At 43.5% G+C, this 16044-nt stretch overlaps 1 protein-coding gene and 1 long non-coding RNA gene across 5 annotated transcripts in view; both read left to right on the top strand.

The window, feature by feature from the left end:
• LOC135905991 (motile sperm domain-containing protein 1-like) overlaps nucleotides 1-16044 on the top strand; it is a 153849-nt gene that overhangs the window by 52746 nt on the left and 85059 nt on the right. For all 4 annotated transcript variants that reach the window (XM_065437142.1, XM_065437144.1, XM_065437141.1 and 1 more), the window contains exon 3: nucleotides 3615-3690. In XM_065437142.1, the coding sequence (XP_065293214.1) occupies nucleotides 3615-3690 (76 nt within the window). The remainder of the gene's footprint in view (nucleotides 1-3614; nucleotides 3691-16044) is intronic.
• Nucleotides 8434-12174, top strand: LOC139059954 (uncharacterized). Its single transcript, XR_011514530.1, has 3 exons — nucleotides 8434-8657; nucleotides 10517-10660; nucleotides 11700-12174. It is a non-coding gene; the product is annotated as an uncharacterized lncRNA (long non-coding RNA).

The following is a 16044-nucleotide window of genomic DNA, read 5'->3' as shown; positions in this document are numbered from 1 at the left end:
TCATTGACTTTTATTTGCCAGTAGGCAGTCTTGAGATCCATTGACAAAAAATACTTTGCGTTGCAGAGTTGGTCCAATGCATCGTCTATCCGTGGGAGGCAATATATGTCCTTCTTCGTGATATTGTTCAGCTGGCCAAAATTAATGCAAAAACAGACTTCCATCCTTCTTCTTAACCAAGACAACAGCAGACGTCCACAGGCTTTTCGATGGCTGGGTGATTTCCTCACGCAGCAATTTGTCAACTTGTTTCATAGCTTCTCGTTGTGAGGAAACTTGGTAGGGGCTCTGGCAGAGTGGTCAAGCGCAACCTTTACTTGCTATGCAATGTTTGGCAATTGGCGTTTGTCAAATGTTTGATGACATCAAAAAGAAGTCTTTCTACTAGTGTTGAAGATTTGGAATCTGTTTCTGTTGTTGAATGGGAAGACTTGGATTTAAGTCGAAAGCTGGTTCAGGAACTAGGGCCGTCGAAGTAGATGCGGCGGAATCCGAGAGGACAAACTTATTGCTGGGTTCTACAATTTACTTCATGTATGCAATTGTTCTGCCCTTGTTGATGTTTTTGAACACCTGGCTGAAGTTTTTCAGCATCAGTTTCACTCTTCCTCCATCAGTCGAGCAATCTCTCTTGTGGTACAAATTTCACAGTCGAGCAGTAGACGTTGGTCACCCTTGATGACGCCTTCTATGTCTGCAAGTGTTTCGGTGCTGACAGAAATGGCAATGACGGAAATGCTGGAGTGAGACGGGATGCTCAGTTGATCCTTGGGCACACTTAAGGCACGGGGACACGGAAAGCTCTCCGGTGGTATCGCCTGGTCTTTGGATAGCATTATGAACTTTGACTTCATATTGATGACTGTGCCATGTTTTTCAAAAAGTCCATGAAGAGAATTATGTCTCGTGAGCACTATTGGAGGATAATGAAGGTCTCAGGGTAGGTTTGGTCATGAACTGTTTGCCATGCAGATTCCAGTCGGTGTTATTAGATGTCCTCCAGTTGTCCGGATTTGAGGGCCTTCCTGTGCAGTGGTAACTTTCTTCAGCTGGGCGGCGAAGGGCGTCCACTCATGACAGAGTAGTCGGCTCCTGTGTGCGCTAAAGCGCTTAACCGCATGGCTGTCGACAAGCATGTCGAGGTGGGTGGTTCTAGTTCTTTGTCTCGTGTTGCAGTTAGCTTACTTTCATCCCTCTGACGTAGGCACAATTGACTCGTGTATTGGAAGGTTGAAAAGGAGATGGGAGAGGGGCACATGAGGACAGCAATGTGCAAGACGTGATGAACGCATGCCGTGCGGTGTGCACAGCACAAAGGCAGGTGTGGCGAAAGGGAGGAGCACATAGGCAGCTGTGGCAGCTCTCATTTCCTTTTCTTCAAAGATTTTGCGTTCTTTTTTCTTTTGGCACACACACACACCGAGTAGGTAGACTGAATTGTTATAACTGATGACCCAACTTGGGAGCATTGTAATGAGTGGTTTATTCCACCATAGAACACACACTAAAATTTGCGGTGCCAGGACTGCACATTGTCACATTTGAGTATTGTTAAAACCAATGATGCTATAACTGTGTTCCACTGTACTTCTTTCTGCCTAATTGAAATGTTTGGATATTTGTACCCCTGATTTTTTCATGCAACCTGGTTATAACAATTATCGATTATAACTGGGATTTTCTTGGCACTTGAATAGCCTGCCATGGGGCATGGAGACTATGGCATTGCGCTGCTAAACCAGAAGGCGCGGGAAAGCCACGTTTCGATGGGGGTTAAATGCAGAGACACTTGTGGTACTGTGCATTGGGTGCACGTTAGAGAACCCCAGGTGGTCTAAACTGATCCAGAGTCCTCCACTAAAGCGTGCCTCATAATCATTATGTTTTTGGTGTGTAAAGCCTTGGAATTAATTTAAATTTAATTTTGACACTTGGACACTGTGTTCGACTGTAGTGTTAAAAGTAGGAGGGTGCAAATACCGAATAATCGATTTTGAATTCATTATCAAGTCGAATGTCAGAACGTTTTCTCAAAATTTAATGCGTATAAGTTTTGAGCAAGAAAATATGGCGCTGCACGTGCTTGGAAGTCTCCTAGCATTGCATAACAAGAATGTATGATCAAGTTATCAATAACATAACTGCATAGAAGTCAAGATATACGGTACAGTTTTCTCTTACTAAATGGAGCGCCAGATTAGTATGCCTGCACTGATTACAGCTCAGTCTAGTATATGAAGGTCTGGAAAATATTTTTTTTATCAATAGAATTTCTGTTGAATAGATTCAAGTCCTTTTTTTCCTCTGAAACTTAGTGATGCTTTGTTGTACTGGATATCAATGAGGTTCTCAATTTAATAGTGTACCTGTGTTTTGCAACTATCTTTTATTTATTCCACAGAAAGTCTTTCTTTCCACTTCTTAAAATATAGACAGGCTCAACCTTACAGCAGTTACATTGTCGTAAGGCCAATCTGTGTGACAAACAAAAGGAGCGCGCATCACGCGACTTGTTTACTGCTTCACACGTAGCCCGCGCTGATGGTAAAAAGCAGACGCCGTCTGCATCCTTTGGTTGTCAAGTTCAGCGGCATTTGCAACCAATCAAAGATTCTGAAACCTGGAGGGTCACAGCACACTTGCGCGATGACCCTCTCCCCTCCCCCCCTCCCCCTTGTTCATCTGTCGTTTGCACAAATGTATGTAACCGGCCATGACACTTTCACATCTGCTGTGTACATCCCAGGCTAGTCTTGTGGCTGATTGCTTGAAGCTACAAAAAGAGACAGATGTGTTTATGTACGATGTTGGGAATGAGAGGCCACCGTAAGGTGTTTTGCAAAGATGGCAGCCGTGAACAACAGTGTTGCCATCCCATGCATGTGCTTTCATTTGCGAAGCAGTTTGTTGGCTTTCCAAGTGTCGTGTGGCTGCTGTGAATAAATTTGCGTCGATTCGGTACCAAACTGTAACTTTAGTTGCCAATGCCCCGTGATGCGACACCGATTAGGCCTTATTTCCAAGGCAGTATGGCCATGACAAAAATTTGCTGCTGGGTGATGTAACAGGCCGCGAACTGTCACGGAACGCTTTCTGCTAATATGTCCGTATAGGTCGCTCGTCAGTGATCGACGGCTGTTGAAGCAACGTGAAGTTTGTTGCCGTGTATCCACCACGATCTGTCTACCTACTGACGGTTAATCGGCTCAATCTTCACCTTTCATTTTTAAATACAGGCTGCTTTTGTTGCAGCTGCCTCTGTCTGGCATCGCGTTATCATTTCTATTGGTCCTATCCTGGACGATCCCTGTACCGACAGGGATGGCCCCTGCTGACGCAGTGTCATTCTGCGAATTGCAGAATTTGGGTGCTCTATGCGTGATTCCTTCCATCGAGCCAATGTTGGGGAGTGCTTGCGGTGATAGTCAGTTACCATGTCAGCTGTAGTGACCCGTCCGCATTACATTCGGTGCTCCTTTTATTCTGAAAACGAAGTGAAATGCTTGCTTGAGTGGCATCGAGCATGAGGGGCTCCGTGCTTACCTGTTTTAACTTTTTTATTTCAAGTTGCTGTCGTGTTTCTGCTATGCTGAAGTTGCCATTTCTCTATGCAGTGCTGTCGAATGCGCCAAGATGCTACGCGGTTGCAGAACCTGAGGGAGTGCTCAAGCCCCACTCCTTTACTGACATGTGAGTGTTACTACTTCTTAGTGTGCTGTATCCGTACAGTCCATATGAGACCACTAAATCAAAACACTAGTGACTAAGTATCAACTGATGCTATACCCCATTGTGAGCGCTTTCAGAAGAAACTATAATCCAGCATAAGCCATTGAGAGTCCAAAGGAAAGAAACTAAAATCTAATGCAAGCCATGTGTTCTTTTTACTGTGGCAATGAAAACCATGGGATCTACAGCAAAGCATGGTTGAGAGCCAGACATGCTAATGACTGAACTGCCGCCCAACTTACGTGCTTGGCAGTTTTTACAGTGTATATTGTAATCATGATGCAGCCTTGGAAATTGGTGTCATGTACATGTTTCATTACCGATGACTATTATGCCCAAGCACAGGCAGTGTCGTCATCTAGAACCTATAACATCTGAAGCTGGCATTGGCGACAGAGAACTTGCAAGTGAAGCTTCATCATCTGAAGCCGGGCAACGCTGCATGGGAGTCAGGCGCATGCCTAGCAGATTTCGTGAAACTCCATTTGAAGACATAGGCGTACAGAATGTTCTGGCTGATATCACCTGCACCAGAGAGCACAAAAAAAGGTTGACGGATCCGCATGCCTGCCACGTTTTCATGCACACTGTTTTCAGTTTTGTCAATGTTGCGTCTCCAACCCCCTGAATTTTCATAAGATTCATTCTATAAGTTTCCAGAACCCTTCATTCCCATAAGAATTTAGAACTTATGTCCCAATAAAAATGCTTTGAAATTTTTTTTCTTGATTCCCGATAACAATTTTGACACACTTGCAGTTTTGAAGAGAGAATAGCTTGTGTTCTATTTTAGATTTGTAATTGTTCTTTTTTTACCGGAAAGATAAATGCATGTGCTCTAAGCCCAATTGGGTTGTAATATTTTATTGAAAATTTATTTTTAGGCATATGTTTGACATGTCAAGATCGCATTTTTTTTTTTTTTCAGGCAATGTTAATGCACTCTAACTCTAGTTCAAGATGGCCTAGAACATTGCTTTATACCTTAGGACACACCTTAGACACTCTAGATTACTTCTGTATCATAACCGCTCTGTTTGGTTTCTTTGTCTAGATGCTAATTTTGTTACCAGCAAAAGAACCCAGTTTCTACGGTTATCAATCAAGTACTACTAGCACTGGCACGCACTTTCCTCAATGGTTGACATACGACTTTCAAGCTGTCCTAAAAGATCTAGTTTGGAGTGAACACCTGCTACCGACTCATCTGAACACCGATTTTCATTTCTGATAGCAGTGGTGTCAACAGCCATTTTTCAATTTCAGCATTAAGATCCTGCATGTTCACTCTGTAGTTTTGGAGGAAAGAACACATTTGTCTTGGACACGGCAGTACAAAAAGAATAAAGCTTTTACTACGGTAACATTTGCCAAAATGTTCGCTCACCTGGCGCATGAAGGCAAAAGAGTTTGCCAGCCACCTGTTCTGCACGATGCTCACTATATTGGTCCCTTACTGGCCTGTCAACCTCAATGAGAGCAAGGTACACGCAGCTGTGAGACAGCTCACAGGTGCAGCTATTAAGCGTGTTTTCATTTCAACTCAGGTCACGGTGCCAATTCAGTTTCTTTCATAATGTTAAAGGCACTGTTGCCATTTTAGCAATTTTGTCATTATATCTTGTGACTCCTTGTCTGTTTAGCAACAAATTTTCTATTTAGCAGCCGGTGATACTTTTAAACATCATGATAGAGCAATTGGCTGCATATTTAGTGACATCGAAGTTAGGACAGTTCTTTGAAAATTACTTTTTAGAATGCTCTTCAATAGCCACAAAAAAGAGACCGAAATTGGCTGTATGATGTGTAGGCTCCATGACCATGATGTAGCAATGGAGGTCTGCATTCACGGAGGCCATATGTTACATCTGTGTATAACTCGCACCAAAAATTTTTAAAATTTGTCTGTAATGCCGGGCTAAGGGTTATATGCGAATATGCATGAGGTCCTGGGATAGAATCCTGGCCACAGCGGCTGCATTTCGATGAGGGCGAAATGCAAAAACACCTGTGTACTTAGATTTTGGTGTATGTGAAAGAACCACAGGTGGTCCAGATTATACCAGAGTTCCCTCCCACTACGGCGCACCTCATAATCAGATCATGGTTTTGGCACGTAAAACCCCACAACTAAGATAAAAGAAATCACAGCCAAGTGAAAAAAAAGTGAACTGCTTAGAAAACAAAAATATAGTTCTCTTCCTTCACGTCTGATGGGGAAGTGTGTTTGTGAGTGGCGTTGAAGATCCTGAAAGGGGCGTTTCAAACTGATGACAACCAATGGGTGCAGTAGGGAAAGATTTAAATGCTTGTTACAGTCGTGTACTGATGCAAAACCTATTTTTAAACAAACACGAGAAGGCAGGCCATAGAAGCCAGTTCATTGTGTGAATCCAGCTTTATCAGCATCGTCGAAAAGTGCTGTTGGCTGCAGATACGATGTGAATGAGTCATGCATCCGCTTATGGTGACTGTTTTTTCAAAGATGTCAGCATTGTTGTATGCAGTTATTTCCACAGGTTATGCATGCAGATTTTTTTTTCTTTTGGTTCTTTCCAGGCTGTTGTAATTGGGGGTGTGGGTTATATGCAGTGGCGGAGTATGTGCTTAAATATACAGTACGGCGAGGCATATAAGCTTCATGTTGTTCTCACGAAATGTAAATTCTGTTTTCTTTTTAAAATTTTTAGTGACACCCATTGAAATGGGTTTTCATAGTGCGAGTCCTGCAGTTTCATAACGTGTGTTATACCCCTGCCACACTGGGCGTTTTAATGTCATTCGAATCGAATGGCATTAGCATCAAATGACATTATTCGGCTGCTACACAGTGATATTTAATGCCCAAAGTACCGAATGACTTCTGCAATCGAATGAGTTCGAGAAACTCATTCGGCTTCGCACTTGGAGCGAATGTATACTTTCAATATGGTTCAGAACAACATTAATTTGGACTAGATTGCACATACTTGAACTAGAAAGGAACAGCGCCAACTGAGACAATCACGAGCAAGAGAACGGCACAGGACAAGCACCACCTTCATCTATCTTTATTCACTGAAAAATCAGCAAGTATAAGGAAAATCACAGACGTGTTAGTGATACTTCTGGGACCCTGTTTAAAAGTGAAATGTCATATCTTGAATGCTTTGGCACATGATACATTGTGGTCCTTGTGTGCATGTCTGTGATTTTTCTTATACAGTTGAAGCCCGCAATAAAATCCCGGGGCTACGAACTTCTTGTGGCAACGAAATATTTTCGTATCCCCAGCGAACGCCCATAGGATTCAATGCATTTCATACCTCTCGGCAATGAAATATTGCTATACTAGAATCCCGCATCAGCAAAACTCGCTGGAATGCAACCCAGCATATCACCACTCGCGCAAGGCTAGCAGGCTCAAAAATGTGCTCAAATGCTATTGCTTTCCACTAAAATTGCATAAAACACTACCACATTACGCTTGTGTGGGCGCCGCTATTTTTGTTTACGAAAACAACCAAGCGCCGGAAGCGACCACGCCAGAAGCACGTCCCCGGAAACATGTCATCGCCGCCATCTTGTTCATTGATGCCCGTTCGAAGCGGTGCACGTGTTGATACCGATATGTGACGACGGTTTTTGCACGTCTAGTGTGGTGCGTAGCGAGAAAAATGCACCAAAAACAAGCAAATCCACCAAAAACAAGCAAATCCACGTCCCACAGACGTGCAATTGTTTAAGGCACTTGAGATGACGGTCGCAGCATGGAGTGCCGCGCATTGCACTGTGATTGAGTGATCATCTGGGAGTACGCATTCCTTGCTTCAAGAATGCTGGTTTTGGTGCCACCTGACAGGCATTGCGTGAGGATTTGGCGCCGGCATAAATTTGCGCCAAGAGGCCATAATTTCGATCGACTTCTTCCGGGTATGCGAGATGCCATCGCTTTCGCGCTCGGCACTGGAAGCATCCGGGCCTGCGGGTAACCGGGCTTGCTGGGTAAATGCTTCTGCATGCGTGGAGTGCTGTTGTTGCTCTGTGTTCGGCGCTGAGTTCTGCAAAATCTTGCAAAAGTGATCAAATCTCAGAACGCAATTGACGGAGAAGACTGCTCCAGGGCACTGCTGCCTTTGCTCATCGACACGTGCTGTGCACTTTGTTCACTGTTGGCAGTGTGGTCCTATATCCTTGAACAAGCTTTCCGAAGTAGGCTAACGAAATTTCGACAGTAAATTTTTTTTCTGCGACGCATTACCTATCTGTGCTGTCTCATTTCGGAACATTGAAATTCTCACGAAAGCGAATTTTTTAGCATTCCTTGCCGACCTCGTTATTGCGAGGTTGAACTGTATTTGCTGATTTTTCAGTGACTAAAGATAGATAAAGTTGGTGCTTGTCCTGTGTCGTTCTCCCGCTCGTGATTGTCTTAGTTGGTGCTATTCCTTTGTAGTTCAAGTATACTCTCAATTCCAGAAACAAAGTAAAACAAGACAGAGTGTTTGCAAATTGAAAGCCGTATATGTTAAAAAATAATTACTTTTGCATGTTTTGATGCACTTGTTACTTTAAAGAGAAAAAATCTGTACCGAAGGCTGTCGCAAAATGTAACTCTTCAGCTCAGCAGCATCTGGTTGCCGCCGATGCCGCCGCCACTCTGCTCGTTGGCCATAGTGTAAACACTCGGGTGTCTGGTCGCACATGTTGGTTGATCAGGGATCAGCAAGAGCAGCGGAACGAGCAATGACAGTGAGACGAGCACACTGGAATTGGCTGGAAACTTTTGCACTTATTTGAATTTGGGAGGAAAATCTACAGGACCTGCGTCGGGCGAAAAGAAACCTAAAAGTTTATGCGCACATTCTGAAGGGACTCCGTAAAGCCGGCATTGACAAGACAATAAAAGAGACGAAGAGGAAAATTGAGAACCTAGGAAACAAATACAGGCAAGTAACAATTTTTATTTTTTACGCTGTGCATATTTGTTAAATAAGAAAAAATAAGGAGAATGTATTAGGCAAAGTAGCGTTGCAGGTTGTTTTCTAGCCTGGAGGCCAGTATAGGGTTATTGTGGGCTGTTGCATCGCAGATTGTGTCTAGTACGGACACCAGTAGCATCACTTCATTTTGTCGAAAGTGTTAATAGACACGGTGCACTTTTTTTTTTCTTTCATGCAGTGCATACCTTAATCGAATGCATTGTGTATCTTGTTTTAGCATACTGGACCAGCAGGCATATAAAAATTAGCTGCTGAGGTAGCTTTGAGATGTCATACACCAGTCATTCAGGGCGTATAGATAGTGAAACCTCGTTAAACCGTAGTCGGGCGGAGCTCGGAAAAAGTACGTACTAAACGGTAGTACTGTTTAAGCGAAATAGCATGAGATCGCCCACTTACCTGTCGATAACGGAACTCAGAGAGAGTGCGATGAAAGGGGAAAAAACATGCAGTATTTATTCACTTCGCGGGACGTAAGTGTTATTTTTGTTTGATGTCACGGCGGCCTAGCACGACGACAGCGGCCTCAAACTTACTGAAGCTGCGTGCCAGCTTCTCAGCCAGCCCCCCTCTTCTCGGCAAACACTCGCACGGCACGACAGATTCCTCGTTGGCGTTACGTATTCTCCGTGCACGCGCGCAGTAGTGCTGCATAAGTCCCGTGGCGCCTTTTTCATTGCCGGGTGCCGGAGTCCGGAAAACTTTCCGTTTGGAATAGTTACGTTATGGCGCCCCTGTTCTTGCGACGATCGCATTCGCGAGGCTGACGTAACGCGCAGCTTCTGCCACTGTCAGGCCTGAATAGCCCGTGCTGTCGCTTTCCGTGTCGTCCTCATCACTGTCGCTAGTTGACACTTCGGCAACAACAGCGGCAACGATGGTAAAAAGTCGAACCTCGTAGCCGACATCTCTTCGCGGTCGCAGCAGCGCTGCCGAGCAACTTCGCATTCCAAATGCCACACACTGTTGTCAACAGCAGATCCATGTCGCAGGCCAACGTCGACTTCTTCGTGTCACGTTCGGTAGCACGGACGATGTCTAATTTTTCTTCTATGCTGAGCACCCGGCGTCTTTTTTATCCTAGCTTTGACATGACGCGAGTCCTCGCTTGCACGACGCCACAACGCTCTCTGGCATGGCATCCATGCGGCGTCGAAATGATGTTGATGTTGATGCAGCTTCACGTGCAAACGCACAGGGCGCTTGGAGGCCGTTGTACCGATCTCTGAGGCTTGTTGTTCTGCCGGGCCGCCCGATGGAGACGACGCACCGCCGTGTTTGCGCGACGAAAAGTGGAAACGCTACGTTTTAACCGATGCGTACGCAATAAGCTGGTACGGTTTATGTGGATACAAAATACATTATGTTCAATGGCCGCTGAGTCGGGGAATTGACTTTACTACTTTTAAACCGAAACTACTGTTTAAACGGGTACGGTTTAACGAGGTTTTACTGTAAATGCGGGGCGCGCCCTCGGTCGGTTCTACTCGAGATTGAAAATGCCCTGTGTGACTGGTAATATTCGTGCTGTGACGACTTGATTTCCAAATAGCAGAATAGGGAAAAAAGCATCTGTAAGCGAGTATCTCAGTGCATGTGAGGGAACATCTAATTTCAAGTAATGACAGCTTTTCGTTACCTTGACCTTCAGAGCGCAAATTTACATATGCTGTTCATGTATGGTACCACTCACTTTTATTCGGGTGTGTTCTTTGCTGTCAGTTCTGTGAACCCATGGTGCAAACATATGAGCTTGATAACTGACAATGCAGTTAAAACATAACTGTGCTTTATTTCTGTTGCAGAGATATTAACAACAACAAAAAAAAAGGCACTTGGTGTGGCTAGATAACGTGGCCATTTTATTGGGAGCTGAACAAGTTCCTTCAAGTGTTGACAACAGCCTGCTGCATCAGAGTGCATGCAACAGCAGCAACACAGTGGAATGGGTAAGTGCAATACGTATTGTACAATATTTCCAAATAAATTTTTGCAGCAGTTATGTCTTTAAGTATGCAAAATTTTGATATCACAATTTGGCACTAAACAAAACTCACATTTTTCTTCAAGGCGCTTCCATTGCTATTGTCTGCACAACGGACTTCGGACAAACATGCCACAAAGCAATATTTGTAACATTTGCAACGTCATAAATATCAATAGAGAGTTTTAGAATAGGGGCCCCAATAGTTTGGGGCCCCAAAGAGCTTTGCGGGTGTTAGCGTTGGGGCACGCAGGAGTGAAGAGTTTTATAATAGGGTATTACGTTTGCGGATAGCGTCTTGCGCTGACAGCGCCACAACGGCGTCAAAAAGCTATTAAAAAAAAAATAAATAAAATATACCATTTTATGATAGGAATAGTAATTTTGACTTGCGTGTATTCACGTTTAATTACAATTAAGAGGTTATTCTGTAAGCAGCAAACAATTAGTTGGGCTTAGTTCTGAGCAAACCAACTTTACGTGCCTTCACCAGCCAAGCTTAGTCATGTTAGGCCTACGAGCCATAAAATGCACAGTCGAATTCGGAATCAGCAGCGTCTAATGAGTCAATCTTCATAACATACGCTAGTTGAGAAAAAGCGATAACCACAGTCAATTCTAGCTTGCAAACTTCACGCGTTACCACGAATCGAACCCAGTTTAGTGCTAGGTTAGAGCCGTCGCTTCGATGGGTGCCGCCATGTTTGCTGACGCAAAGCTTTTGGAGCCACTATTTGGGCTCCTGCTAAATTGGTGAAGTAGCGTTCCCAACGCAACACCCAAATGCAGTTTGCATCTCGCGCATTGCTCAGCGGCTTCGACGCTATTTCTTTGGGGCCCCAAAACATTTGGGGCCCCTATTCTAAAACTTTCTACTGCTTAATAGAGTTCTCTATGTTTTTATAGAGTTTTTAATAGAGTTTTTATGTTTCACCTGCATCGGTTTAGCCGTATGAAATCATTGAACAATGAATTGCATTTTTATTGTATTAATTTTTTTACAGCTCATCAAGGGCATGGATTCTGGAAACGACTTTGGCTCTGAGGATGATGCCTTGGTTGGTGATGGGAGTCTCGTGGACTCTGAAACTTCATCCACAACACAAGGCTCAGCCACCGCCAGCGACAAACCATCACCGCTATTGAACACATACAACAACGGGGAGGGCTCACAAGCGCCAATGCTACCACCAGCTCACAAGAGAGCTAACAAACAAACCCCGAAGAAAAGGCAGCCCTCACAGTAATTGCTGTTATCCCAAGTAGTTGAAGAGCCGGGGCAGCTTTGTTTCAGCATAGAGTGGCCGAAAGAGAAGGAGCTGCGGCTGCACTAGTGACATATTACTACTGCTGAGCATGAAGGACGTTTAGTTGCAGTTCTAGAAAAAATAGCAGGAACATAGTGCTATTCACAAATATACTGTTTTCTATTTTCTGTATTTACTTGAAGTGTCTTCTTCAACTGACACCATGCACTTCTTAAGGCATACTAAAAAAAAATATTTTTAAACAAAACAAGTATGCTTCCTACTGTCATGTTTGTGTTAATTTTGTGTTTTGTTGCACCTGTTTTCATGAATACTGCACAAGGGCAGCTCTGACTTCACGACCTATCGCAGTGGATGCAGTGGTAGTGTGCTATGGTTGCCCATGCAGAGAATCAGATGCAGTGGCTTCATGTTCCCACTGCTGGTCGCAGTGTGTCTGAGGTCTTCACAAATATGTAAAATATGTGATGCCCTGATTTCATGCTTTGCATTGGGCAAGGTGCACTCCATTCTATTCATAATGAACCTAAAGTGAGCTTTCAATTATTGGAATGCATTTTGCTGCCCTTGATAGATTATAGTTGAAAGCAGCTTCGTGTGTGTCAGGCAAGGCATTTGGGAATGGCTTCAGGAGGTTGGTAGTAAGTGGGAATGCCTGGTCACACAGAATAATTGGCTTCACCTCAACACCCTCCATCACAGCCACAGGCAACGAGAAGTATGCGCCTTCAACTAACGCAGACAGTCTTGAGCTTGCATGCACATTGGTGTTGTGGCACCTGCCTGGAGCTCCAATATTTACGTATTGAAAGCAGTACATGTGATCTAACACCGCCAAAAGTATGATGCTGTACCTGCACAGAAAGCAATACGTTCGTACAATTATGTGCTGCACTTTCACTTCAGTCTATTCTGCATTGTAATTTCCTGACCAAATGGTACAAGTCACTTGTGCTTATAGTGCTGCTGAAGAGGCCAACGCTAGCATCTAGCAGTAGTTTTGTGCCATGCTAACACGAACTATGCTACAATATATGCTCTACAAGAAATGTAAAGAAGTTACCTCTCACAAGTCAAATTTATGAAACTTAGATAACAAACAAGAATGAAAGACCATGAAAAATTGTTGTAAGCTTTAAATTTCATACACAATTTTATCTAGATAAATATGGATAATAAAACGCCCATAAAAAGTTTAATATTTCCCAAACAACAGACACAAGGCCCAACCTGTGTTAGTGAAATGACTTTATGAAAGTTAAAAAAAAAAGCTTTTGTACTGCTTACCATCCTTTATAGTTGTAATTCATGGTGTTCTCCTTCGGTGGCGACATGCAAAAGTGGCAGACGTCAAGAGTGCCAGCACACTGAGGAAGGCCAGTAGAGCAAAAAACTCGCCTCATGTGCTCTGTCATTTCTTGGCAGCAGATCATACGAAGCCACTTCCCTAGCTGATCAGTTACGGCCTTACACAATTCTCTGCACAGCATGTTCACAGTTGATTGACCGATGTCAAGAAGGTGTGTGTGATGGTTCTGCCCTCTGCCCTGGAACACAATCTGTACGATCCCACTGCCACTTGCTCCTCCACGGAGATTGGCCTTCTCGATCGTGTGGTTTGGCACTTCAAGACAGATCTGCAGGATTCCACCAAATATCTGAATGTAGACGGTGACACATGGAAAGCTTGTTTGAAGTTATTTTCTCCAAGGTTTGGCATAGTGTCTTCAAACCAATGCTCATTCCTTTGAAATGTCCAATGCTCTTGGTGAACAATAGAGGAAGTAGCCATCACAGCCACAACATCGAATAAGTTTGCTTGAATATGCTGCTCAGTTTCATCACTGTGTCTTGCTTGTGTGTCTGTTTGAAGGTCTAATCGTCTCCTCTGATTATTACGCTTTGCTCGTAGTGCAAAGTATGCAGTAACTACACCTGCTGCAACTGAGCGTCGTTGTCCAGTGTCGCTCGCCATGTCAGCCATTTTGTTTGTTTTCAATTTATTGGCTACTAAGCTGGCTAAGCCTTGTATTGGCTTGTACTGGCCACACAGTCTGAAATAGAACAGCTTTTTTTATACTCATTGAAATATATATTTTTTTCGGTGAAGCGATGTCCCAAAGCTATTTTTAAATAAATGGACTGCTTAAATTTGCAAGCACTTTATACCTACCTTGTTCTACTTTTGTTGCCAGGTTTTACTTTAGTTGCCAGGTACTTTAGTCACGAGGTATCGCCACTGAATGACATTAATTTCTCGAGTGTAGCACCTTTGCGAGCAAGTAGCAGTTGTTGCACCAAAGCCATTCGCTTCTAATGACATTAAAACACCCAGTGTGACAGGGCTATTAGATTGGCAGACGTTCACAAGCATAACAGTAAATTTAATTACCAATAATTAGTGAAGTAAGTTATGGTGAAGTTTACAACTCAGCATGTGAATAATAGGACAGAACTGCTGTCAGAACAGCTGAAAAGCACACATATTAGAGGGGCTAGGCTTGTTGAAGCGAATCTGAATGCACACCGCCTCCGGTCCTCAAGGCTTCTTGAGAAATCATTATTGGACGACGCTTTGAGGTGGATCAAGGGGCAGAAACTTAGTATTTGACGTGTATGAACATCATGTAATAGGTAGTGGTGTCCAAACTCAGCAGCATATGCTGGCATAGCCCGACTTGTGGCTACCCGGATGAAATGCAGGCTTGCAGGATATCTGCAAGCAGCTACGGTGTTGCTGCACAGCTGCCGAGCAAGATATAGGTTCGATACAGTTAGGGAGAAGATGAGTGAATGAGTTGTAATTCATTTGTATAGCGTCTTATGCACACAGTATTTGAGCACCGCTGCATGAGTGACGGACCGCTAAAGGTCATGGCAGCAAGGCCTAGCAATGCAAGCACAATGATTGTGACTAAAGGAACAGAAGAAAAGCATTTACCATTTCAACTGTGATGCGATTGCAATGTCGAAAGTTTGCTCGCACCTAGACTAACATTTTAAGAATCCAAATCTGGCACATTGTTGTGCCAGAATTCAGCTGTGGCACATAGTTGGCTTGTGGCATAGTTGGCACGGGAATCAAGCCGCTATCGTGGCTCCATTCCTGTGCAACAAGAGAAGAAATCCTGAAACAGCAGCGTGCTGTTAGACAAAATGCTTACATTTTACTGTTCGCAAAAGCTTTGGAGCAGAGCCTCGAGCTGTCACCATCTTCTGCTTGCTGACGTATCACAGCAACCCATTGTTTCCGTCACTCCTTTTTGCAAGGCATATGCGAGGAAGCTGGTGCCGTTCACAATCATGCACCACATTATTTTGCGAAGGTGGCATACAGGCGCAAAAGCTAAAAGCGAAACTCTCAATATATAGCAGACATATAGCTGGGAGCTGGAACTGCACTGTGCCACCATCTTTTGTACGCCACCTATTATTGCCGTGTCAACAGCATATGACCGAGAAGCGTGGCATAATTTGTTCTTTCATTGAGAGCTGGAAACTAGATAGTTCGTTAGTATAACATAGAATAAATGTGTCTTCATGATAGGATAGTCACGTAACCTGTGCCTTTTTTTTTACCGTGCTGGATCTGTAATCTTAAAATCTGAAGGTAAACACAGGATTTCAGCTGTCATCTTGCATAGTTTTTCAAGTGCATTAGTAAAATAGGAGGACCTCTACACTCTGTTTGTAAATGCATTCTTTATTCCCCACCTGCATGGACACTAGGTAAACGTGAAACTTTTAAGAAGAGGTGTTATGGCATGTTAGCTTATGTTATAGTGCTCCAAAGATGCCTACATTATGTTAAATCCTCTGAATGATTTTAGCAACAATTTTACAATTTTAGAGGAAATTTAGCAACAATTTAGTTATGTTTTTGTCTTCATTTAGCGACATGTTCAAAAAAACGTTGGCAACTGTAATTAAGGATGCCAGACATACATCGGTAGAAAGAAACTATCTCTCGGTCAAATATTTTTTTGGTTGAGGCTGAAAAATGTTATCTTTTCATTCTCCTTAATGCCGAACAGGTAAACCTGTTTGAACTGGTTCTAACCATTATATTTTTGCTCCGGAG

The sequence above is a fragment of the Dermacentor albipictus genome, chromosome 1 (genome assembly GCF_038994185.2).
Source record: "Dermacentor albipictus isolate Rhodes 1998 colony chromosome 1, USDA_Dalb.pri_finalv2, whole genome shotgun sequence".
NCBI lineage: Eukaryota > Metazoa > Arthropoda > Arachnida > Ixodida > Ixodidae > Dermacentor > Dermacentor albipictus.
The sequence above is the reverse complement of the archived record's forward strand: the minus strand, read 5'-3'. Positions and strand labels throughout refer to the sequence as shown.